This window comes from Vicugna pacos, chromosome 8 (genome assembly GCF_048564905.1).
Source record: "Vicugna pacos chromosome 8, VicPac4, whole genome shotgun sequence".
NCBI lineage: Eukaryota > Metazoa > Chordata > Mammalia > Artiodactyla > Camelidae > Vicugna > Vicugna pacos.
Genome location: NC_132994.1, coordinates 72,088,240 through 72,113,603, shown reverse-complemented (window position 1 = coordinate 72,113,603; position 25,364 = coordinate 72,088,240). Strand labels below are relative to the sequence as shown.

Sequence of the window (25,364 nt, the reverse complement as noted above, 5' to 3'; positions counted from 1 at the left end):
CTTGGGCTTAGCAGACTGCGTGTTCACATCTCAGTGCAGCCGCCCTCCTCGCACACACAGACCCTGCTCGGCCAGTAAGTACTTCGCTCCCCTGCCAGAGCGGCCTTCTGGGGCTCAAGAGACATTATCTCTTGGGAAAACATTGTGTGCTGGCAAAGGACAGAGAAAACTTGGCGTCTGCAAGACGACTAGAAGGTAAGGAACCAAGGCCCCCGGCCTGCTCAGAGAGGAGTGACCACACAGGGAGCCAGCTCATGCCCATCAGGCGAGAGGAGGCTGAAACACAGACTTAAGGAAATAATCTGTTTGATAATAAACAAGTTTTATTTTCCTCACTCTGTGTTCATCTAAGGGTTTGGCAATTATTCGAAAAACACATGATCCAAGTATAAAAGATCCAGGTATAAACTCCAGGTGAAAAAAGCAAAGTTCTGGAAATCCTTACTGGTGATAGGTGCACAACGCTGTAAATGTACTTGTATTTTATTATGTATTTTTTTTAGTGGAGGTGCTGGGGATTGAACCCAGGACCTAGCGCATGCTAAACACATGCACTCTACCGAGTTACTTCCCTCCCCTATCATAAATGTACTTAATGCCACTAAACTTTACACGTAAAAATGGCTAAAATGGTAAATTTTATGTTATGTATTTCCTCCACGTTTTTTAAAATCAATTGAGACTGTACATAATGACCCCAAAGCATTCTTATTTCCAGTTTTCTCTTCTGTCCTGACTAAGGAACTCAGGCCCAAATACAATCTCTATCACCGTCTCCATTTCTCAACCTTAATTTTTTTATTCCTGCTTTGCTGACATATTACACATCCATCCCTCATCGTTCATCCCTGGCCCTGAGCTGTGCCCAGCCTCAGTCTCCTCATCTATGAACTTTGGGGTTTGGACCAAACCGTCTCTAAGACTTGTTCTGCTGCGGTGATCCTGGGATCACCAACTCACAAGAACTAAGGGCAGGACGGTGTCCACACTACTCAGAGAAAACTCAGATCTACAGAACACCATGCAGTATGTGCCACAAACCAGCAGTAAGAGATGAGGCTTCAACTTGAGAAAGTACAGCCACAAGAGCACCACTGTGTGCTTCTTGCCTCCCCGCCTTTACATCACATGCTGACCTGAAGCAGAGTGAAGAGCAACCGTCACCCCTCTGAACCCAAAGCAGCCAAGGCCATCGGCGCCCAGCAGGGCCTTCCTTACCAGGCTGCCCCTGGAGCAGATGAGGTGGATCCTGGTGGTGTAGGTGGTCCGCTTCCCGTCGCTGGTGGTGCAGGCTGAGCCATTCACATACTCCAGCAGGAGGCTGCCACTCGCCTCCACCACCGGGCCCGTCTTGGCGACCCCCAAGTTGCTGATGGAGACGATTTCAGAAAATGAACCCTGCAAACACGTATGTCTGTTAGATCTCCCTCTGAAGAAAAAACAACTCATTTCATCATGACTAACATAGTGGAGTCTTGTTATTCACGGTAGGGAGCTGTGTTCTACAAACGCGACACAAATACTCGATTGGCAAACACGGAGCCACCCTTCCTACACGTAGGGGGAAAAACTGTCAGCCTTCTGTATCCGCGGGTTCTACAGCCATGGATTCTATCAAATTTGCATCAAAAATATCCAGGAAAAAAATTCCACAAAGTTCCAAAAAGCAAAACTTGAATTTGCCTCCAGCCATCTGTTAACATAGCATTTACACTGTATCTACAACTGCAACATAGCATTTACATTGTATTAGGTATTACAAGTAACTGAAATGAAGTAAGGATGTGTTTAAGTAACATTAACACTGTAACACTGCATGTAAAGGACTTGAGCATCCCTGGATTTTGGTATCTGCTGGAGTCCTGGAACCAATCCCTCCTGCACCTCTCCCCTCCCCAGTACACTGAGGGACACCTCTAGGTATCTCGTGTACACTTATCTCACAAAGATAATGGTCGTAAATCCTCAAAATCATTGTAGACTCTATTCTGTCTTACGAAAGGGCAAACAAGGTTCAGATATGCTAAGTGACTTATCGAGGCCACCTTACAACAGGCATCAGAGATGGGATTCAAACCCTGTCCGCCTGGCCAGGAGCCAGGAGCTTCTGATGCTGCATTGCCTGTCCCCCTCGTGACTCCATCCTCTGGCCACCCGGGTAGGAGAGCTGGACAAGAGCGTGGAGCATGACACCCATGTCAGGCCACTCTGCACACGTCCGTGAAAGACTGTGAGGGCACCCAGGACTGATGTGGGGTTACAGATAACTGTCACACTCGCAGATACAGAATTCATGAGTAAAGAGGACAGGCTGTACTGGAAGGCCGTTGCTCCAACCACGAGCGCACACGCTTAAGTGCACATGCACACCCCACAGGGCGCTCCTTCCTTAACCACCAGAGTGCGCTCGCCAGCTGCCTCTAGAACACCTCCAAGCTGCCATGTAACAGGCGCCAGGAAAAGTACATTCTCGACATGCTATTTTTAAAGAAGCACACATACATCTTTATTTTAAGACGCATCGTGTACGAGGTGCACAGGGAAACATACCAGAGTTCTGGCAGTAACTGCATCCCACCGGGATGATGGAGTGCAGCCTACACCCAGGGAGAGCTAACGCCGGGACTGAGCTCATCCACAGTGACTCTGCCAAGCAGGTGTCGCCCCTGATTAGTCCAGGAGCAAGCACTTTTGAGAGCAAAAACTACTCTTTATAGATGTCGGCTGCTCACTCAAAGATACTTCCTCTGCCGAGGACCGTGAGCAGAGGCCACCAACACCACGGCTTTTTAAAATCCTAAATCTGAACGATGACTCAAATACAGTCACATCCGTGGGAGGCAGATGAGTTCACACGGAGGCCCCTCTCCCGCTCAGGGGGCTTCACTGCAGCGGTCAGGCCCACTTAGATCTGGGAGCCCCGAATAACCCCCTGCACATCCAGTCCCACGCTCGGGCGGGCCGACCTACCTGGGAGCTGTCGAACTTCATCTGGCACGCGGACGCGTAGCGATCGCAGCCGGGGACGGGGCTCAGGGGCCGACACACGTTGATGTAGTACTTCCTCCACGTGCTGCGTGGCCCTGCGTTGTCCATGGCGTACCAGTTCCCTCCGCGGCCACCTTCAGATTTGGCTAGACTGAAACGTCAAAGGGAGACAGATGCTTTTCAAGCTGAGTCTGATGATTCATTTTTAAGTAGTGAGGGAAACACCGAGGAAACACAGCCCACCCATCAAACTGCAGAAGCCGCCGTTGGGACTCGGGACGTGCCCAAGTGCTCTCCACCTCCCTAAATGCCGTCAGTGCTCCACAGACGGGGACCGCCCCTCACCTCTGCACCAACAGGCATTGTTTTAAATGATGCAGCCGAAGACTGAGGCTTTCCTGCAGCAAAGACTGGTTGATCTCACTAAGGCTACTAGATCCTCACTAGAATTCATTCTGCTTGAAGCTCCCTGTCTCGGTCCCGCACCCAGAACTAACTGGACTCCCTCTATCCGCTGAGCTCTGTGCTCACCAGCCAGGCCTGGCGGCCCCAGCACAACCCAGGCCGGGGCCAGGCCCGCGGCAGGCTGACCCGCCTCACCTGGAGAGGTCGTACTGCTCCAGCGTGGCGGGGTCGGTCACCACGCACTCCAGTGGCTCCTCGGGGCAGGCGTAGCTGGTGTACCACCGGAAGTTGTAGGTCGAGTTATCTTCTTCCTAATCGCGGGACAAGAGCAGACGTGCAAGGGACGGCAAAGAGAAGGGGAGCCGCGACACAAAGCCAGCATTTCGAAAATGCTGGGGCACTTCTTGTAGACAGAAACTGTAGGAAAGAAAGTTTACTTTGCCCACCTCCTCTTATTTTATTAAAAGGAAGCTCGCCCAGCAATAAATTAAGATGGAAATCTAGCCTCTGTTAAACGGGAATGAGGGACGGTTTTGATGCCTTTGTCTGTCTTGTATCCAACACCAACAGGGTTGCGGGCCGTCACTGAGGTGCGTGGCCCACTGGAGCAGCTCAGAAAATAAACACTGCCCGTGTCTCCTGGCAAACCTAAAAGGATTAATTAAAATCACAGGAGACGACGATCTGGCCAGGAAACCAGACTAATAATAGCTCTGCTTCTAAATAAAGGGCCCACGACGGGCTCCCATATAAGCCTTTGGGAGCCAGACAACCTGACAGTTTATCCCCGGGGACCCTCCCAGCTCACACGTCACCTACATTAGAAAAGCCACAAGCCCTGTCAAAGCTGCTTCTTTCTCTTCCCCTGGCTTTACGAGACTGACATCCTCTCCTCCTCATCCGTCACTGCGTAGACACACACACACGTGCACACACACAGAGGCACACGCGGTGCCAACCCTACCTGATATTCAGGGAGACCCACGCCAGCATCTCGGTCACAGAGAAAGGTGATGAGGGTGGCTCTCGGGGTGCGCCTCTCGTTGTTGTAGGGTGTGCCATCTCTGTAGTTCAGCTGGATCATCCCATCGTAGTAGGAAAGCTTAGCGTTACTCCGTCCCAAGTTCCAAAACTTATCATCACTAAAACAAACAAACATCTCTCAGAAAAGGTACCGAGACCAGAAGCACCATGGTGCCGTGACGCCAAGGAAGGACAGAGGGCAGTGTCGGGGGTGGCAGCACCCAGGACCCAGGGATGCAGACCCAGCCTGGTGCCAGGCTAGGATTTCTAAGCCCAGGTGGGGTGAGAGGGCGGCCCCACCCCGACACCAGGACCCAAATCCACTCAGCACGGCTGCTTTAAGGCACAGTTCCTTTCACGTGAACTAACGCTGCACTGAGAGGAGACAGAGGTGCATCAATCTATCCAACAACTGAGAAGGGCCGGCTGCCGGGAAGGGAGGCGCTGTGTAAACCCACTTCCTGTCCTGCTCCTTCTCTGGGAGGCTCGACCCCCAGCAGCCTCCCCCCATTTGGGGGCCAAGTCTTCTCAGAGTTTAAATACTCCCCGTAAAGCAAAGACGTCAGCAGAGAATGCCCGTATTTCTGAATAAATATCAGCGAGCACATGACACTGCAGGGAAAAGCCACAACTGAAAACAGTCTACTTGCCTCCTGGACACCTGGCAGGCTGCTGAGCCCGGTGGACAGGGGCCCGCAGACAGCGCCCCGCACACGTTAATGTAAAACTCGTACTTCTCCGTCTCGACTTTGTAGCCGTCGTTCTTCGTGAGAGGTGACAAGTCAAAAGAAAACCCTAGCAACAACCGTCCAGGTCAGTGAAGAGCCACCATCCCAGCTCACGGCTTCCAGAAGCTTCCCTGCGATGGCAGGGAGACGAGCTCCTGAAGCCGCCATCACTCACATTCCCCATGGAGACAGATTTTCCACCGCCAACCCCTTCTCCTGCCCTGACCCAGCCCCACTCACAGCCCGCACCTCCCGGCTGAACAAACCACCAGCGTGTTCAAAGAGGGAAGATGACAATACAATGACCCTAAACAGTCTAGGGTGGGCTTCTTGGCCAGAAACTCACACGAAAAGCCGGTTCAAATGTGACCTATTTCCTGTGTTCCTTGGGTTTTGCACTTAGCAAACGACCTCAACTATGAACATGAGATATTTTTCATTATCTCAAGCTTCAAACACTGATTTTCAGAGTCTTGGTCGAACAGTATTAATAGAATTCTACAATGCGTTACCTCTAAAACATTCCTAGAAAACGTCAAAAAAATAAATAAAACAAAAAGCTGCACCAGGCGCTCAGACACACACCGGCTTGGGAGTCGAAGACCGTGCAGTTGTCCCCCTCAGTCCTGGACAGCACGCAGGCAGCCGCCGTGTGCCACTCAAACTCATAGAAGCAACCGTCGTCCCTGGAAGTTCTCAGCACCGGAGCACTTTCTAAGTCGCCTGTCAATGGGGAAGAGAGAGCCATCACTCACCCTGTCTCGGAAAATTTCCTTCCCTTGTTCTAAAAATAGTCCTGCAAATACTGTGAAGTCCACTTATCTGAGGTCCCTAAAGCGGTCAAACCTACAGAGACGGGACAGAAGGACAAGGGTGGACAAGGGGGCGAGGATGGGGGGACTTCAGTTTGGGAAATGAAAACGTTCTGGAGACGGACGGTGGGGTACATGTACTTAGCACATGCACTTAGTGCCACTGAACTGGGCACTGAAAAAAAAGATTAAAATGGTGAATTTCACATTACATGCATTTTACTACAATTCCTTTACATGGGTAAATTTTATATTATATATTTTACAATTGAAAAAAAAATCGTCCTGGTCCTTGACTTTATCCCACAGCTGGGAATTTATCCAAAGGAAATATTCCAACGGGAGGCAGAGAGAAGTATGTAACTGCACAATTAGCAACACTGGAAACATGCTATTAATCCAGCAATAGTGAAAATGTTTAAAAATAGTTAAAACCAAGCCAGCATCAACAAGGAAGTCCCTAAGGATTATAACGGTGAAACACAGAAGAGTATTCACAAAATATTATGTGCTGAGAAACATGAAAATGTGTGCGTATACAGATTCTAACACTGAATAACAATGTAAACCTGTAAATAAAGATAAGTGAGGAGAGCACAGTGTTGGGGGGGGAGCATCAGTGACAATGCTCTTAACCACCTGAGATTCTCCCCCTTCAAAGGAAGCCAACGGGCCACATGGTTGCCCTGCTCCAGGCCTAAGGAGAGGAAGCCGTGGGGAGAGCGCAACTCATCCGGAAAATCCCAGCCACGCGGCCCCTCCGTCTCTGGGCTGGTGTGCGCGGGGATGGGGAATGGAACCCAAAGCACCACCGCCCCTTCTGGGGCCTCACCAGTCAGCCCTACACCCCTCTGCCTCGGCATCTCGGCAGTGGCCAGGGAGAAGCAGAGACACAGAGTGCAGGGCGCTGCGAGCAGAAACCACCCTACACCTCATCTTTCTCACTGTTACCTGGCTTGCAGACAAGTGTTATGTTAGTCTGTATTTTCTTGCCATGACCACACTCATCACCATCGGAGTAAGACAGCTGAATGTTTCCTTTCTCTTTTGTGGGAGAAGAAACAAATTTGCCCAGATTTTTACTTCCATCCTTATCTGGAGAAAAGGCAAAACAAACAAACAAAAAAACACACAAACAAACCCAGAAGACAAGATTAATAAAAATGATAATGACACAAAGAAGTACTGAAAATCAAGGCCCAACAGGTGTGCCTCGGCCCCTTCCCCGGCCCGCCTAGTCTGGCCCCGGCGGTCAGTGGGTTTGCCTTTAGTGGCAAGGTTGACAGTGGCAGCCACACTGAGGAAGGCAAGGCCACCTCCAGGCTTAGTAGGAAAGTGCGAGAATGATAAACAACATCCCACAGGGACATGAGGGGCAGGGAGGCAGGGAGGCAGGGAGGCAGGGAGGCAGGATCACATCACGCCATCGCAGAAAACAACGCTGTTCCTCCACTTTAGGGAGGCCTCAGCTCCCACTAGCCACAAGGTCTTTCGAAACCAAGGGGCTGAAATTTGTCCTCGACCAGAGCAGACACTAATTAAAGTCTGCTCAGTAAGCCAAGCAGGTGATTGCTTAGCTCTTGGTTCAGTCGATTTTTACTATAAAGTACTGAAACTTTGTCCCAAATCCTTCTCAAATAAAGGCAGGGAAATGCCTGGACCTGCTCTGAAAGACACCAATTCCCAGTCCTGGGATAATGCCTAAAATCCTGCCTGGGTTCACAATTCCTTACCTAACGGTCGTAACAGATTCCAACTAGTCTCACTGCGCATCGTTTTCTAAATGAGTCTTTAGTGACAAACAGCTAATGTGCCATAAATATTAAATTGAAAGGTTGCAACCAACACAGTTACAGCAAAAGGGACCTAAGAGGCAAGGTGCTCTCAGATGAGGCTACAATATGAGATTCCAGGCGCCTTAAGCCGTAACGCTTAAACACCTGCAGGCAGGAAGGTTGTTAAAAACTCAGAATCAGTTTTACACAAGGACTGGCAACGCTATTCCTTGGCTTACAAAGTGAGAGGGTCACCCAGGACTCCCCACATGGTTCTCTGTTCCCAGTCAGACCACATCAGAAGGCTTCGGCCAACTTCAAGACACCTGAGGGCGACAATGTCCAGAGTGCAACCAAGCAGTTACCTACATCTGAGTCACTGAACTCTTTTATCATCCTTTATATGCTGAATCTAAAGAAAGGAGGCTCAGTAAACCACAGGAAGATTCTCTGGTTCGCTCCAAACAGATGCAGCCTGGCTCCACACACCTTCAGGAAAACTGTCACCTAGAGCCTCACCCCGGGGACCACTCACCTACGGCGCACACGGCCGCATCCTCAGGGCAGCCCCTCGCCTTGCCCTCCTGCAGCACTCGGTGGCAGATGTTAATGAAGAAATGCTTCTTCTCTGGTTCCCTCCGGCTGCCGTCCACGGCTTCCCAATTCTGTTCCAGTTCTGTAACAACAGAAAAGCTTCCTCTAAGCCAAAGGCGGTGCTATTTCTCTGTGAGTCACAGCACAAACGGTGACTGGGCGGAAGGCAGGTGAAGGCCTGTAGCCCACCAGGCCTGTGGCCGCGAAGCGCCAGGCGCGCACGCTGTGCACCCAGCTGGCTGGAGGCACAGAAACAGGAGAATCTTAGGCTTGTCCTGAATGTGACAGAAACAAGCCATCCAACAACAGCTCCTCAGAAGAGGCTTAACAGAGAGGCCAGAGGATTAAACAATAAAATTCTCCCAAGCCCCATGCTTGGAAATCAGATGCTGAAAAGCAAATCCAGACGCCAGCCCTGCCTTGGGACTCGGAGGGCGCGGGCTGTCGATGACGCACCTGCCTTGGGACCCCAGATAAGGCCCGTGTGAGAGAAGGGACCCAGCCCTCTCCACACAAGCAGCCCAGCACAGGGATTAGCACTCGGGGCCACCGGAAGGAAAACAAGATATATGTGGTGCCTGAGCTGGGGCGGCTCGTGACCCAGTCCTCTGCGCACAGAAAAACATCCACCCGGGTGGGGGAGCAGACTCGGGACACACAGTAACTGCCCTGTCACAGGCGGTCACCTCGGGGGCGCAGGCAGGTTCTTCCCTGTGTGTCTTACACATTATCCCCACTTCACAGACGCAACTCGCTTCTACAAAGGCCCAACTCCAGGGCTGCTAAAGAGTAAAAGTTACCCCTGTCGGACGTCCCCATTCTGACTCTTCACCCTGCTCTGCCTCCGGCCAAATTCCAAGGCCCACGAGGCAGGGGTCGGTAGCTGTGGTCTCCCAGGCGCCACGTCAAGCCCCTGACCCATAACAAATACTCAGCAAGCACCGCTTCAGAGAACAAATAAATTTACCTCGGCGGGTGTCTGCTGGGAGCCAGGCTGCTGTGACAAGCCCCACCCTACGAGGACACAGCACCATGTCCCAAGGGCACCCACATCTATTCTCCTCTCAGCCTCATGAAGGGCTGGGCAGGGGACGCGGACCCCACTTTAGAGATGGGGCGAGGCAGTGAGACCGAGGGGAGAGCAGAGGGCAGAAGGCTGGACCCACGCAGCCCCACCGCCCTCACCCCAGGAGGGCAAGCCTCCGGGCCTGACAGTCCACATGTTCAGTGGGAACACTGCCTACTCCAAGCCTGCTGTAAGAATTTGAGTAACTTTTAACTGAGACAGAACGGACACACACCACCACATTCATTGCAGGCATACCACCATAATGACTTGATCCGTGCATAGACTGGGAAAGGGAGACCCCGCAAGTCCACTTAACGTCCACACCATGTGTGTAACCACCATACACATACCAACATGTGTGGTGAGAACTTTTAAGATCTACCTTCTTAGCAATGAGAGCTTAAATTTAAAAAATAATAATAAGTTTCTAGTCTCAAAGCACAAGGCCTGGCACACAGAAAGTACTGGGCAGTTTTTAGCCAACTCTGACAAGGTCAGCCCAAGGTATTTCAAGCAGAAAGCAGTAACGTCGACCTCAGAGTCAGACACCCTGCTTCCTAATTCAGTGTCACTTCTGCTATTGCAATGAGCAAAGAAGAGGGGCAAGGCCTAGATGCGATTAGCTGACAAAGAAACCAGTAACCGCATCTGCAAACGTACTGGTGGGGAAGGTTCGAGTGAGCCCCGCGCGGGCCGCAGGCCTACCTGAGTGCCGGGCCAGCACCGACAGGTCGAAGCGCTGCCTCCCATCAGAGACGCCACAGAGGAGGGCCTCCTTCTCGTCCACGCAGGCGTACTTGGTGTCCCACGTGAAGAAGTAGGTGCAATCCACCTCTCCGGTGAACACAGGAGCCCCTTTCCCACCGTTACCTGCACAATTTGTAAAGGGAAAAAGCACCCAGGATGTGACCAAAACATAGGAACGTCAGAGGAGCAAGGGCAGAAACAGCACAGAGGACACCAACACCAGCTGTGCAGTCACACAGACTCAAGCCCCAACCCCCAGAGATCAGAGCGGCTTCTGTAAAGTGTCCGACAGTCACAACCCTCCAGGGCAGGCCTATGTCCCTCCCAACTCAGTAGGATGGTCCCAATAGGCCATAAGGCCGTCTACAACACGCTCAATGGGGTCTTGAAACGACTGTTCACCAGGAACATGTGAGCCACCAGGAGGACTCTGCTGCTCGCAGGCTGCAGTCCGCCTCCAGCAGGCCCGTGAGCGCCCTCCAGGTCAGACCCAGGGTTCACTGACAGGCCAGGGCTCTAGTTCTGGGAGTGCCACGGACTTAACAATGTGCTTGTGAGCAGGACAAGCTCCCCGGGATGCAACCCTGCAATGAAAGTTGGAGAGGGACAGTGTCTGCAGTCGCTCCCAACTGAAGCGTGCAGAGGCCCAGCACCGCACTCCCACGGGCTCCAGCACCCTCGGTCCTCCGGGCAGCGGCACCAGGCACAGGTCTCTACCGCCCTGCTCAAACCAGCAGGCTGTCCGCCCAGCAGCTCGGGGAGCCCCACAGGCCTCCCTACCGGGAGCCCTCACAGCTCAGCTCTGCTCTGAAGGCAGCGCTTCATGGGCCACTTCCCCGCTCCACGTAGCCTGGGATTCAGCAGACTTTGTTGACTTTTCCCAGACTAGAAACACTATCCCCTCGCCTTTCCAAGCTGGTGGACCGCTGGCATGAAGGTCCATTTTCCACCCCTTGATGGTTTAATAATCCTCCTCTGGACCTCCTACATGATTTGCTTTTCTTGAGGTTTCGTGCCCTGAAGTGCACAATGTTCTAAAGGAAAGGGAAATAATATTTTGGACCAAGAGCAAATGACATTTCAATTGCCATTCCTATGAAATCTTTAATACCATAAATATCATAATCATAACACCAGCGACAGTGGCTGATCTGCACAGAGCGCAAGGGCGCTGTGCTGAGCGTTAAGCACCCTGTGGGGACCGGCTGCCCCAAACAGGCTCTGCGTGAAGTACTCAATATAAAATGTCAGTGTATCTCATCCCAAAAACCCGATGGCACAGGTACAGGTTTAGCCCCATTATGCAGATTTAGGCAGGCTAAATAATTTGCCTATGGTTTCACAGCTAGAATGCTGGGGAGCCAGAAATCAACCCCAGACGGTCTGGCCCCAGAGCCAGACTCATAACCACAAGGCAATGCTTCCCTCCGCTACTGTGGGTTTCTTTCTTCTGTTTTTCGGGGTTTTTTTTTTTTTTTAAGTGAGTACTCAAAGCCGTTCTCTTTAAGCAGCAGCATTCCCAGCCTCCTTTCTGACAACACTGAGCCCACCCACCCTCCCTTGGCTGGGACCCCTGCCCCCTCCACGGAAGGAGCCAGGAAGCTCCTACGCGTCTTTCCACCCCCATCCCTCCTCCCCACGGTTTACATACAGCTTCCTCCCATTGGATTGGTATTTCACTCCTCACAAAAGGCCTGTTTCCTCAAAACTTGAAGCATTCACGGTGCTTTTCTTCTACCAGGTAAATTTACAAGTGATTGAATGACACTAGGAATGCTTCTAGGGTCCATCCCTACTTGGGAGCTAGATTTGCATGTGAAACTAACAATCTGCTGGGAGAGTCCGTTTTAAATAACCATTGGCATGCACCTCACTGGCATTCTCATTTAATTCCTCAAAGAATTTCAGGAGAATAGTTAAGACTCCTCTCTACCCAAGCACATTGTTTATTTGTTTTTAAGCACAATGGCCTTGCCTTCAGGACCACTTCTCCTCGGGTCAACAGTTTCCTTCCACCAGCAGGGTTAGTATTACTTTTCTGCAGTCTCCGCATCCTGGCCCCCCAGCCTCCAGCATTCACTCCCCAGCATGTCACCTGGCCTCAGGGCATGTGGATTCCCTGACCAGCCGAAGGGCAAGTGGGCTCTTCCTGTGGAAAAAGCTCTCGGCATCAAATTTTTCCTCTAGGCGCACAACTAAACTACATTCCCCACCTCCCTGCCTTTGAGGCTGGGACGTGCCTTTTACTTCTGGCGATAAAAAACTGCTGATCCCATTCTGCAGAGTCCTAGGAAGCCAAGTCTACAGACACAAGATGCAAAGTGCAAAGGTCCCCAAATGACTGTGAGACAGGAGGGGAGGGGGCAGGGCACAACCACTCAAAGAATGACACAGCAATTAGCACTGAGGTGGAGGAACATTCAACCCCTAGTAGGCCTTGAGGCCCAAGATGGTGGGAGATCTGACTTCTAACAGACCTTGAACTTCATTATGCACTCACTGTAATATATTAACATGGTAAATGGCCTTCCTACAGGCGCCATGACAGTTCCAAGGCTGACCGTGAAAGGTCAAAAAGTTGGCAGTGGCCCAATTCCTGGGAATCTCAGCCCCTTCCCCAAAGTAGCTGGAATAATCCTCCCACTCGTTAGCACATGAAGCTACTGAGCCCCTAAAAACCAGTAACCCCGCGCTGTCTGTGACGTGTGTATCTACTTTTACTTTAAATTGAGCACCCAACCCCCACGCCTCGTGACTTTTCTCTGGCCTTCTGAAACAGCCTGCACTCTATGGAGGAGGCATCTCTCTGAATAAACCTACCTTTACTCAACTGTGGCTCGCTCTTGAATTCTTTCCTGTGCGAAGCCAAGGCCCCACACTTGGTGGGGCACGTCCCAGGGACTCAACCAAGACCTGGGACACGGCCATCCTCTCACCCCACATTTTTCCTGCATCAACAACATGGAGCAGGGCCCCCTCAAGCACTGAACTAAAGAAAATAACTTATTATCAAATGTAATAAGGAGCCACTTAAATCTGTGGATGGTTGTTCGCTGGCCTACCATTCCTCCCTCCAAAATGGTCTAATGTTCTTATCTAACTGGATCACCACCACCAATACGTTTAATTTATATCAAACCAGATGTAAATTACTAAAATGAAAAAATACACATATCATGGATAGAAAAAAATGCATGCACCTTTGTATCTTGAAAGGCATGAAACCCTTGATTGATAAGCATAAATAATTCCTGGAGGTCCAAGTTGAACTATAAACCACAGTTCACAATACTACAGCCTCAATTAACACCCATTCAACATGCAAAACTACATTATTACGTTTACCCAATGAACACAGAATCCACCGAGGGGCTTTCTCTAAAAACTCTAAATTTAAATTTGCACAAACTAATAATGAAATGACTTCATAGTATACAGGCAACATAGCACATCTAGCATACAGTTTGCTCTGAATCACAGAGCTGGAGGGAGTCAAATATTTCATAGTTCAACTCCAGCCTGAGGGCAGGCTCGAAATCTCCCACAAAATACCTACCACCTCTGTCTGGTCTCCGAGTCACAATCACAATGAAATGAGCCTACAGAGATGTGAGTCTTCAGCATGAGGGCCTCTCTGTTAATTCTGTCATATCTGATGATGGCACTGAGGTCACATAAAGGTACATCCTCTCTCGGAGTCAGGGTGGTGTGTTATCACCCATCAGCGACATATACGGAGGAGATAAACATGGAGCAAATTTGGCAAAACAGTCACAACCGTTAAGCCTGAGTGGTGGGCACGTAAGTTTTCACTGTAATGTTCATTATTTATGTATCTGAAAACTTTCATAATAAAAAGCAAAAAAGGAAAAACAAATGGCCTCGAGCATTCCTGGGCTCCAGCTTTCCAGCACCACTCCTGGACGTCCATACCTCTTCCCTGAGTCCCTGACCACGTGTCTTCTCAGTACCCTCCTCGGGTCTGCTGGGGTCTCTCTGGATCATTATTCTAGCGTCCCAGCATGCCCAAATGAGACCAGCACATTCCCAAAGATCTCGGCCAAGTCATTTATAAAAATCGCAGACAGACCGGGGCCAAAAGGGTTAACGACAGGGCGGGAGGAGACTGGCCGCATCAGGGCAGCCCAGCCCGCAGGGGAAGCCCGAGGGTCGGAGGGTCTGGGGAGTTGGAATGAGGAGGAGGCTGGACTTCCCAGGGACTTGGACACAGAGCAGAAGAGGTGGACTTCAGAAAGGGTCTCCTACAAGCCTAGAAGAGGTGAGGGTGATGGAAGGAAGGAGAATCTGGGGAGGGCAGAGGCACCCAAACCAGAGGGAGACGCACCAAAGGCCACACCCAGACCAGACGCCGGCCACCCCCTGGTTAAAGTTCCTTTGCACGGATTTCTACATCAAGCCCAGCTCCTCTGCAGAACCTACCAGCTTTTCACCACGTGGCTCCACTCCCCTTTCTAGGGTCATCGTTAGCCACGTTCTGGACCCACAGCTCTGACCTGCTCACAGCTTCCCCAGTTCACGCCTCTGCATGAGCTGTTCCCTCTGCCGGAAGCCCAGTGCCCACAGCTCCCCCTCTTCTGCTCCTGGCTTCCCCCGACTTGTCCTGCAGGGCTCACCCAAGCAGCACCTCCTCTCTTCTAACTGCCTGCCCCTCACAGATACCCACCAACCTCAGGGTCCCCCTCCTGATGAAGACCCGGGGACAGCGCTTGCTGCCCGGGCGCTCCGTCCAGCCCGCGTCAGCCTGCACCGCGGCCATCACTCTCCGGATCTCCCTCTGCTTCTGGTCTATGAATGCGTGGAGGCTCTCCAGCATCTCAGCATCCTTAGGCCCCAGAGGGTCGACGCAAATAGGTGCTAATACAACGCGTGTTGAATGAATCGACTGAGAACACAAGAAGTTTAGCGAACAGAAGCCAACGTCAGACCGGAGTGCACGCCGGGGAGCAAGGAGGGCTGGCAGGTTAACAGTAGAGCTGTGAACAAGGGTGACTACAGACAGAAATGACAGGAGTCACCGGGACATCCTGACATAAGGTCCTCCATCTGCGCCCCCAGGCCACGCTCCACTTACTCTCCAGGCTGCTTATCAGCGCCTGGTGCTCGTCACCACCTCTCCTGACCACTGTCACTGTCACAGATACACTCCTGAAGCACAGAGGCCCCTCCCAGGCCCCTCAGTGAATCATGAAGGAGGCTGCCCTGTGACCAGATGGTCAAAAGCTCTACCATAAAAACACACCAAACAAACAGCAGGAGGGGCCAGGAGACCCTCAGGGGCGGGGCTGCCGTGCAGGCCTGTGCAGACGGGGCTGGACCCAGGCGGCTCCAGGACCGAGCCCATGTGGAGGCTTGGCCAGCTTGCAGAGCAGCTGAGGTCCCCACTTGGAGGTGCTCAGGTGGGACACCTTTCTTATGACAGTGGGGTCCCATGCATCCCTGCAGATGCGACCCAAGTCCAGAACGTTGGAGACACAGGCAGCAGCCTGGCTTTTTGCAATGCCAGTGCCATCGTAACTTCAAGGCCACTTCTCCCACTGCTCAGGAAAACCAAACATTTGTTTAAGCTTGCCCTGTTACCTCTCATGATCCCAAAGCCTAGGCTCTAACGGGGAGTCACCATTTACAAAAAGACTCACCTAGAAACTCATCTCCTAAAAGAAGAGCTGTTCAGCAACAACCCACTTGGAGCTGGTGACTCAATACGGCCTGCCGGCTCTGCACGCACTCCAGGGAGAGCCAGGGCTCAGGACAGAACGCTTGCCCAGCAAGCCAGTGCTGGGCCCATGCCCAAAACAAACAGAGCACGGGGGAAAATGGAAACAGGATGTGTGTGTCGTGGGTGGGGTAGAGCTGGGGTTCTCCTGCCCGCTCCAACAGAGGAACCTAGGCTGGGAACTGGAGGTGGCCGAGTCTGAAGGAGGACACTTGGCCTCTCCACCCAGCGCTCATCCATGCAGACGTGGTGAAGCCCAGGGCCCGCTCACCTGCAGTCTGACTGCACTCGAAGTTGATGACGCTCATGCGCTGGAAGCCTGAGCTGCACTCGTCACCTCCAAAGTAGATCAAGGTGAGGTCTCCGTCGGAGTACCTGGATTTTTTAACACGCACACAAACATTTGGTAGAACCAAGAAACTTGAATTTTTAAACATGTCTATATTAAGTCTTTTGCACACCGTCCACAAATCAGCACTGACAGAAAATAGCAAGCTCTCCCGCCTGCTGGGAAAGAATTGTCTCAAGGAAATGAGTTCCAAATGTGCGGGGCTTGTCATCCCCTTATTTCAAAGTAAGAACTGGCTGGAAGAAAGCACTGAAGGTTGTACTCCGAGCACAAAGACCCCTCTGCTCTCATTTTTGGATTTTGTACAAAATAAGTGATGCCCAAGAAGACACAGCTTTGCAAGCAACTGCCCTAAGATGTCTCACCCGAGGGATCCTGAACAACGCTTATTTTTTCAGAGAACTACGCTTTTGCAACGCTTCTGTGAATGTAACAACCAAGGTAAGGGTGGCAAGAATGTGATGAACGTTTTCCCCGTTGTTTAAAACTTTTGTTGCAGGAGGAGGGTGTAGCTCAGTGGCAGAGTGTGTGCTTACCCTTAGCATGCACGAGGTCCTGGGTTCAATCCCCAGGACCTCCCTTAAAAATAAACAGGTAAGTAAAAAAATAAACCTAATTACCCTCCCTCCCCCAAAAAAGGAAAAAAAAAAAAACTTTGGGGAATGCCAATGGTGTTTCAGATTCTCAAACCGCCAAAGGAAAAACAATAATAACAAAAAATCAAAACTCCTCAGAAACATAAATCTCAGGATTACAAAAGCCAAATAAAGCGACAACATAATCTTCCTACAGTGTGGATCCTTACAAACAACATAAAGCAAATGGTATGAACAGAACTCCCTGATGGTGAAGCCCAGGAAAGCATCCACCTGCTCACGGGCAGACGGCAACGTGCCCGAGTCAAGCAGGAAGGAGTGCGGGCTAAGCTGATGTCCTGCACTTTGTGCAAAACGCGAGGAAGAGGCAGACAAGGGGAGGTTTCACAGGAAGACACACAAGGCACTTCAAAGTGATGCGAAGGCGGTACCCACCGGAGGGTTTGATTCTGGAGATTTCCTGCCACTTTGGCTTGAGTGGAATCTGACTTTTTCACTTGGCAAACAGCAGCATCCTTCTTATTACAGACCTGTGCTTCGGTTCCTCCACAGATATTCAAATAAAAAACATATTCTTCTCCATCTGAAGTGTAGTGCGGGGAGCTTGAAGCTAAGGAAAAGGCGATAAACCAGAGGAAGCCTCGTTACAAGCCCGGGTGGGACAAAGTTCCAGCACGTCTTTACTCAAACCGGAAACACCCGGCCCCTGGCAGGGGAGCTCACCCCGGGACTCCCAGCCCCTCTCCCACTTCTCGGCCCCCAGGCCCCGCCTCACCCCCGTCCTGGACGAGTGGCTGGAGGTTGATGGCGATGTCATGCTGCTCACTGCTCAGAGAGCAGCTCCTACTTTCCAGATAATCCCTGTGGCAGGCGTACTCCGTGACCCACTCGATTTCATAGCGGCAGTTGGATTTCGCTGTGAGCTTGGGAAGGGTGCCCTAGTAAAGACGGTTTGAAAGAAGCAAAAGTAATTTTTTTCATGCAGCTTAAAGGCCGATGTCCTATGCTTCTGAGAAGCTCAAAAGTATGTTGTTGGGTTTCGACGTGTTTCTGTTCTTATTTCTGAATCAGCACTGCTCTCAGCAGACTTCCACTATTTGACCTACAACCACTCCATTTCCTCCCAGCTCCTCTGGTCACTTTCAGAGTCACAGGCAATTCAGCCTGTGAGCCCGCCCGGAACCAGTGTCACGTGACCACCATGCCCTCTTGTGACGGGCACGTGCTCCATTCACCCCGTCAGAGGTGCTGCTGAGCCAGGGCCACACGCAGCCCCAAGGTGAGTGGCAATCACTGCGCACGTGTGCATCTGCGGAGACAGTCCTCAACCCCTTTCCTAAGACTGTCAAAGGGGTCTTGGGCACACCTCACCTGTTCCAGCCCCCAGGTGAAGCCAGGGCGTCACCCACCACAAACCCGGATTCTGGGAAGGATGCTATGAGGTCGCTGCTCACTGGGGCACAGTGTCATCTTTCTAAACTTCCTTGGGAGAAACGCTTTACTGGTCTTAGTATCAGGACGAACAGCTGTGCTGCTTCCAGGCACCCTCACTCTGCAAATGTTGACTGAGCACCTGCAACGTGCCAGGCAGTCCTAAGGGCCAGATTTACCAAATAACAGGTCACGTGATTATTAAGTTGCAGAGTTACAAGTCCAGTTCCAACTGGTGACTCCAAATTGATGCTTTAACCCCTCATCTCAGGGCAGTCTGACATACATACAGGGATGTGGTCCAAGCGCTGGGTGAGGGGCAGAACACCAAAGGCCACATAGCGTATGATTCCACTTAAGGGAGACGTCAGGCAAGGCAGATGCAGAGAGAGAAAGGAAGCTCATGGTCACCAGGGCTCAAGGGGAAAGGGGAGCGAGCACAACTGGGCCCAAGGTTTCTCCGGGTTGATGGAAATGTCCTAACACAGACTGTGGCAATGGTTGTGCAATTCTGTTAATATACTGATAACCACTAAGTTGTACTTAAAACAGTTGAATTTTCAAAGTATGTCAATAAAACTTTTAAAGATCTATATGACAAGGTGAACGTTAACTAAAGTTTCAGCTCCTAAAAGCATTCAATAAGCCAGCAGAAATGCTTCAGTGAAACCTTCAAGCATTAAGGTATCCAAGCACACGGCACCCAAGTTCTGCCCCGGGAACAGTCAGGCTGAAAACAGAACCACTAGCTCCACCGAGAACACCCTGGCCTCCCCCTCTAACCTCCGTGAGCGCCTCGCAGCCCCCGGAAAATGAGGGAAGCTCCCAATCCTCCTCGCCGTGACTGTGTGAGATGATTCTCACTGGACGTGGCACAAATAAGAAAGGGAAACACTAGAACCACTGCCAGCTTAGAGCCATCTCATCAGGCTTAAAAGACTCGGATTCACATTCGACTGCTGGTCAATCGGGCCTTCGCTCCACTGACACCACGTGGCCCTGGAAGTCTAGGGACATAAAAACGAAAGCCGGCCTGCACTGTACTTTTGTCCCCCACCCCACCCCCATCCCCAGACATAAAACAGGCCAGTAGCCAGAAACCAGAGCAAATTCCATGTTTGCCTGGGGGGCAGGGAAGGGAGGACATTCTTTGGCAAAAGAATTCAGTTCCTCCTACTTCATTCTATTAGGAGAAGGCAGAAATAAATTGCAGGAAAGCCCACCCTTCCTCCCTGGGGAACGTCCCCCTCAAACAGCACCCACACCTGCTGAGACACTTACCCAGAAGCGGCGCGTGCACCACAGCTGGGCACGGGGCCCAGGGGCACGCCAGACTCGGGCCCTCCCCTCAAGGAGGGCACAGCTGCCTGAGAACTGAGTGAACAGCCAGGGGGCAGGGCACTCGTCTGCCCGGGAGTGTGGGGAGGGAGGGCGGGCAGGCGAAGGGGACCTCCTCCGTGAGATGCAGGAACCCTGTCATCCCTGACACCGGCACCCACCCCACTTCCGTCGCCGGCCTGCCCAATTTCTGCCCGGTGTACACACCATCTGTACCACCCGTTTCATACTACGTGTCTACAGACCAGCGCGCTATTTTTAACTTGTCTCATCCTAAGCAATTCAGAGCCATGAAATCACAGGTTCAGGATTCTACGGATGGATTCTCAAATAACTCATTCAAATCAGCATAACTATAAAAAGGTTTAACTCTGTCCATGAATCACTTACACTCACTCACACACCACCTGAGCAGACACCATCCTATCAGCAGGGGTGGGGCCCCTCCGGGTGGCTGAGGAAAAGCAAACAGCAAGCTGTCCCCCCACCCACCCCAAGCCTCACGGGGGGGCCCAGGCCCATCCCAGGAAGCACGTCATCCAGCTCCACCGGCATCCCCCACACCCGGCCCCACCGCCCGGCTGCAGCCCCAGCCCTGACGCCCCTCCACTGCGGGGAGGCCGCCCAAGACCAGGCCCTCACCTCTCTGCGCTCCGACGGGCAGACGAACGTAATCGTCACCGCCGGGCGGTGACCGTCACAGAAGTCTGGCTGGATTGCCTCTTCCTTCGCGTAGCTCAGGACAAGCCTGCGGGAGGCACGTGGAGGAAAGGCTGTTATAAAAGTGCAAATCATGTTCAGGGTGAGCTATTGCCCTGAGCACTCAGCACACTCTTTGGGGAAGGAGAGTTAACAGAAGAAAGATCGAAATGTAAAAGAAGCCACGGGACAGAGCAATTTGCCTTTATTGTCATTCAGAAAATTTTTTTCTTAAGTCAACGGCGGTGAGTGCTATTTTCTTAAAAAAATAAGTAAACCCGAATACGAAGAAAAGCTGTCTGAGTACAACAAACACACACAACCGTAAAGGATCTAACAAAACAAAACAAACAAGCGAGCAGGCCGAGCGCACGTCGGCCGCAAAGCTGCTCGACCACTTCCTCTCTGAACACAACTCCTAAGTGCAAGCCAAAGGTCTCCTCTTTTGGAATGAAACTGAAGCGAGCCCAGTGGCAGGGCCTCGGCTGCGGGGAGCTGGGAAAAGCCTGGAGCCGCGGCGGGGGGGGGGGGGGTCCTGGTCTCGCTGTGGGGCACGGGCTCGGCTCCTGGTGTGCTGGCCACAGGACCACAGAGAGCAGATGACCTTCCTCTTCTCTGAAGACAAGCTCAGGCCTTTGCTCGATGTCCACACTTCCTCTCGAGCCCTCCCAGGATGAAGAATCACCCTTTCATCACACAGGACAATGCAAGAGACCGAACTGTGTGCCCACAAAATTCGCATGTTGAAGCCCTAACCACCCCCAGGAGCTCCACGCATGGTTGTACTTGGAAACAGGGCCACTGAAGAGGTGATTAAGCTAAAATGCGGTCATCGGAGTGGGCCCTCAACAGAACGACTGGTGTCCTTACTAGAGGAGAGCAGGACCCAGACACAGAGGTGAGGCCGTGAGAAGACCGGGGAGAAGGTGGCTGCCTGCGGGCCGAGGGCGAAGGTCTCAGGAGAACCCACCCTGCTGACACCTTAGCCTCCAACACTGAGGAAACAAGTTTCCGGTGTTGAACCACCCGTCTGCAGTACTTGGCTCGGCGGCCACGGCAGTGAACACAGACCCACGTGCAGACATCTCCCAAACACCTTTAAATTGCGCTTATGCTCCAGCGTTTCCTGGGGACAGAAGTGCGACCTATAACTGCACACAGGGAAGCGCCACCAGCTCCGGACTACAGCAGCTACTTGCCAAAGGCCCCAGGAACAGGGAGAAAATCAAAATCCCTGACCCAAGTTCAGGACGTGGTCACGTGTGACACACTGGAGAAGGACATCTCTGCCGAGTCAGACACACGAACAGGAGAGGCGCACGTGCAACCGGCACCGCTTTTTAGGAGAAAGGAACCACGGTCACTGGGAACTGGGGGCCGGCGTATCTCAGTTAGGGAGGCAAACTCTGCATCCAGAAGGGTGCCTGCAAAGTGGCCCTCCTGCCGCTCGCCTGCCCAGGACCATGTTTTTAAATAACAGATAACCTTGGACATAAAACCAATGTCACGGATGGCGAAGCAGGGAAACCGTCAGAACACGCCTTAAGGGAGGTGTTATTTCACGAAGTGGATGCACGTGTAGGCACGAGCTGGCTCGTGACACACATTTTCCAGCTCTAAGAGACAAGTGATTAGAAGGTCAACAAGCCAGCACATGTGACTCAAGTCATGACTAACAAAGAACTTTATGAGCATATGGGAAGCAGTAATTTTGCACGTACTCTCTCAAGCCCTGTTGTAAAGGGACATTCTCCCAACTCCCTGAAAAGCCAGTTCCTGCCAGAGATGGCACGCCAGCAGCACACCGACCTGTCGTTGCTCAGGAGCTGCAGTCCCTCCTTGGGCCGGCCGACGTCGAAGCCCTGGCCCCCTTGCACCAGGCAGGCGGCAGTGCCGGGGGGACAGGCACGCAACTGCGGACTGGAGTCCCGTAGGGCGTCTGCAAAAGGTGACGTGTGACATTGAATCAGACCACGCATCCGGCGCAGTAACCAAGCTTACCCTTAGGTCCAAGGTTCCTTTAAAACATGATCAATTCTTTTCAAGTCTCCATAAGTAACATAAGGTAGTAGAAGTTTGGAAACAAAACAGAGTAGGATCACATCCCAGTTTGAGACCCTGCACAAGTCAATGACCACTCAGGATGAGATCAGCACTCCCACCCTGCAGGGCAGCCGGGAAGTCACCAAGCAATGGAAGATGCTCGCCCTGTGCCTGGTGCATAAGAGGTAAGTGAAGGGATGATGTACCCCCTTCTCCTAGAGTTACAGGAACCCCAGTATTGCCCACTTTCAAGCTAGACTAGGCACTCCATGGACTGGACTAGTGGGAAGATGAGTAGATTCATGGAAAGAACCCACACACAGCTCTGGGTTCAAATTTTAGCTCCACCACTTACTGTCTCTATGACTTTGGTCAAATTACCGATGGACCCAATGGCTTGTGCGCTACCTCACAGGCTTGGGGAGGAGCAAAGAAAAGAAACTAAACGTGCCTAGAGTAATAGCCAGACTGTACAGACTGCCGGCAGCAGTGGCCATGATTACTACAGCTGTGTTTCTCTTTACACGATGACTTTTATCTTCATCTGATATCTTGTACATTACGGGGCTTACTTACTATGCACCTTCCCCAGGAGAGCAGAACGCCCATGTGCTGAGTGCTACAGCCCAGCGCCCAAGTCAGTGCCCAAGTCAGCGCCCACCACGTAACAGGATCAGAAGTAACAGTTCCACCACCTCGCTTGGGCTTTATTTAAGTGAAGTCTGAGCGCTGATGAAGGGGAGGGTTAGCGTGCCTTCTCTGCCCCTACTCTGCCCCAGCAGCTCTCGGCGCCCCCAGTTCCCCCAAATCAGTCCATTCTCCCTCATCTCATTAGTAGGAAGATCTGCTTGCGAATCCTGAAACCCAAAGCACCTGGCAGAGGACACGCTGGGATGGACCGATGGTTTGGGGACTTTGTGATGGAATCAAAATTTGCAAAAGGGAGGAGCTGTGCACAGAGAACATCCCTGGGGACAAAAGCTCTCTTAGAGAGCCCCATCAGTGACACGGACATCCAAACAGGAATGTGGACGGGCAAATATACTGAAGCCTTCGAAGAAATCCTTCGCCACCACCCTCCTCACTGCCCACAGATTCAGACCTATGTCTCTGCAAACGTTGATGAACAGAGAGGTGTCCGGGTCAGAGTCATCCACCAAGTAGGCACCGCTGATCTTGATCAGTGGGTTTAAATCATGCTTCTTGAGCTCTCTATCAAATGTGTAGCACGGCACCTAGAAGAGAGGAAGGGCCTCTGTCACAGATGTAGCCCCAAGCAAGGCTGGGGACAGCGCCCAGAAACCAACAGGGGCCTGTTAAACACCTCTTTGCTGACACGTGAGGACAAGTTCCTCCTCTGGGCATCTAACCCACTCTTACTGGAGTCTAATTTATGACGACTCTCTCATCTCTATGAACTAATTAATGGCCTCTTATTTTTAAAGAGTCAACGAGTATATTAAATCATTACATTGTACACTTTAAATATATGCAATTTTATTTGTCAGTTATACCTCAATAAAGCTAGAGGAAAAAAGCAGGGAGGGGACGTCAAAGAACCCATTACAGCCGGCAAGACCCTATGCTTTGAAAGTCTCACCAAATACTGAAGGAAAAGCATTCAAGGCAAGAGATGGACCCTCAGTCAAGACCTGGGTCCCCTAGTCAACACCATCTGCTGCTCTGTCTTTATCTGCAACACCTCCCAAGTCTAGCCTCCAAAATAATGCACTGCATCATTTTAATCACCTCAGCCAAAGAATATTCTGAAAACTCATGTTCTCCGCCATTCTTTCAAAGTAGTTTGCCTCATCACTTTCTATGGATAATTTTTCTAAATTATGTAGACTGAAACTATTTTAGACTGAAACTATTCACAGGCAGGTCTATTTACAAAAGTTAATTGCTTAATGTTAATGTTTAGCTTTTAAACGTTTTTTAAAAGATGCTATCAAGCCTGCAGGACTGCTCTGATCCACTAACCCCTTTCCCTGTCCAGTTTGCAGAGGAGAACTAATGGATTAAATCAAAGAACTTGCATCCCCTGGTAGCCAGGGGCGACGTGGGGCACCTAAACTCATTTCAACCAGACCCTTAAAGCAAAGTCTCCCATCACCTGCTACGCTGACCGGAGAGCCCGCTGCCGACTGAGGAGGGCGGGCACCGGCACAGACCAGGTGAATTCAGAAGGCCAGGCCCCACATCAAGCACTACATCCTGCAGAAAGGCACTCAGAATACAAGAAAGGGACTCCTGCGGACCGCGGGGAGGCGCCGGTGAAAGTAACTGGTGTCTGCAACGTGAGTCTAAGGCCTGTCATCCCCCCAGCAAGATGATGCAGAAACACTAACTCGAGGGGGGAGCAATTCGGCTAAATGGGAGAACAGAGACAAGAAACAACACTCTAGCTACAAAATTAAAGAACAGAGAGAGGGATGGCTCACGGCAGGGGGGACAACAGGGGCCATGTCTGAAAGGACTCACAATCCTGAAAGGAGCGCAACTGTACCAGAAGGCTCGGGGGATTCCAACTGGCCAAGCTTGCAACCCCGGGCTCAAGGCCTTGAGCAACTTCTGGCTGCCTGTCTCCTCCAGGAAGGAACAGAAGATGCGCCCAGCACAGCGCCCCACAGAACTGGCGCGTGCGTCGGAAAAACAGTCAAGGCTCCTGGGGGAAGTCCTCCCACTTCCTGCTCCACTGAGCAGAGCAATGGAGACATTCATGAGAGCAGGAAAGTAGCAGCCGGGGAAGGAGCCCGTTGCCAGCTCCACGCACCGCACACTGAGTCACCCTTGTTCGCGTTGTATGTACATTAATCGTACTTATGTAACTCTCCTAAGACCGCTAGCGTGCCAGTTCTGAATTCTCTGTGTTCCTGAGAGCAGAATGGTAGGAGACATACGTCCACGATGTTTTCCAGAAATTATGATCTCAAACAATCCACTGAACAAGTGCTATACTGATGGGTTTAGAAGGCACTTTTAAGAACCAACATGACCTCTGCCCATCAAATCATTCTCCATCTGACAAAT

At 51.6% G+C, this 25,364-nt stretch overlaps 1 protein-coding gene across 1 annotated transcript in view; it reads right to left on the bottom strand.

The window, feature by feature from the left end:
- The window catches only part of IGF2R (insulin like growth factor 2 receptor), a 96,031-nt gene that overhangs the window by 38,480 nt on the left and 32,187 nt on the right, over nt 1-25,364 (bottom strand). Inside the window, exons 5-19 of the mRNA XM_072966129.1 lie at nt 23,434-23,566; nt 22,098-22,227; nt 20,232-20,337; nt 17,596-17,758; nt 17,256-17,430; nt 16,147-16,250; nt 10,100-10,264; nt 8,267-8,407; nt 6,908-7,051; nt 5,730-5,867; nt 5,067-5,211; nt 4,358-4,535; nt 3,589-3,704; nt 2,971-3,139; nt 1,219-1,398 (exon numbers count right to left, since the gene is read on the bottom strand). Coding sequence (XP_072822230.1) covers nt 1,219-1,398; nt 2,971-3,139; nt 3,589-3,704; nt 4,358-4,535; nt 5,067-5,211; nt 5,730-5,867; nt 6,908-7,051; nt 8,267-8,407; nt 10,100-10,264; nt 16,147-16,250; nt 17,256-17,430; nt 17,596-17,758; nt 20,232-20,337; nt 22,098-22,227; nt 23,434-23,566 — 2,187 coding nt within the window. The remainder of the gene's footprint in view (nt 1-1,218; nt 1,399-2,970; nt 3,140-3,588; nt 3,705-4,357; nt 4,536-5,066; nt 5,212-5,729; nt 5,868-6,907; nt 7,052-8,266; nt 8,408-10,099; nt 10,265-16,146; nt 16,251-17,255; nt 17,431-17,595; nt 17,759-20,231; nt 20,338-22,097; nt 22,228-23,433; nt 23,567-25,364) is intronic.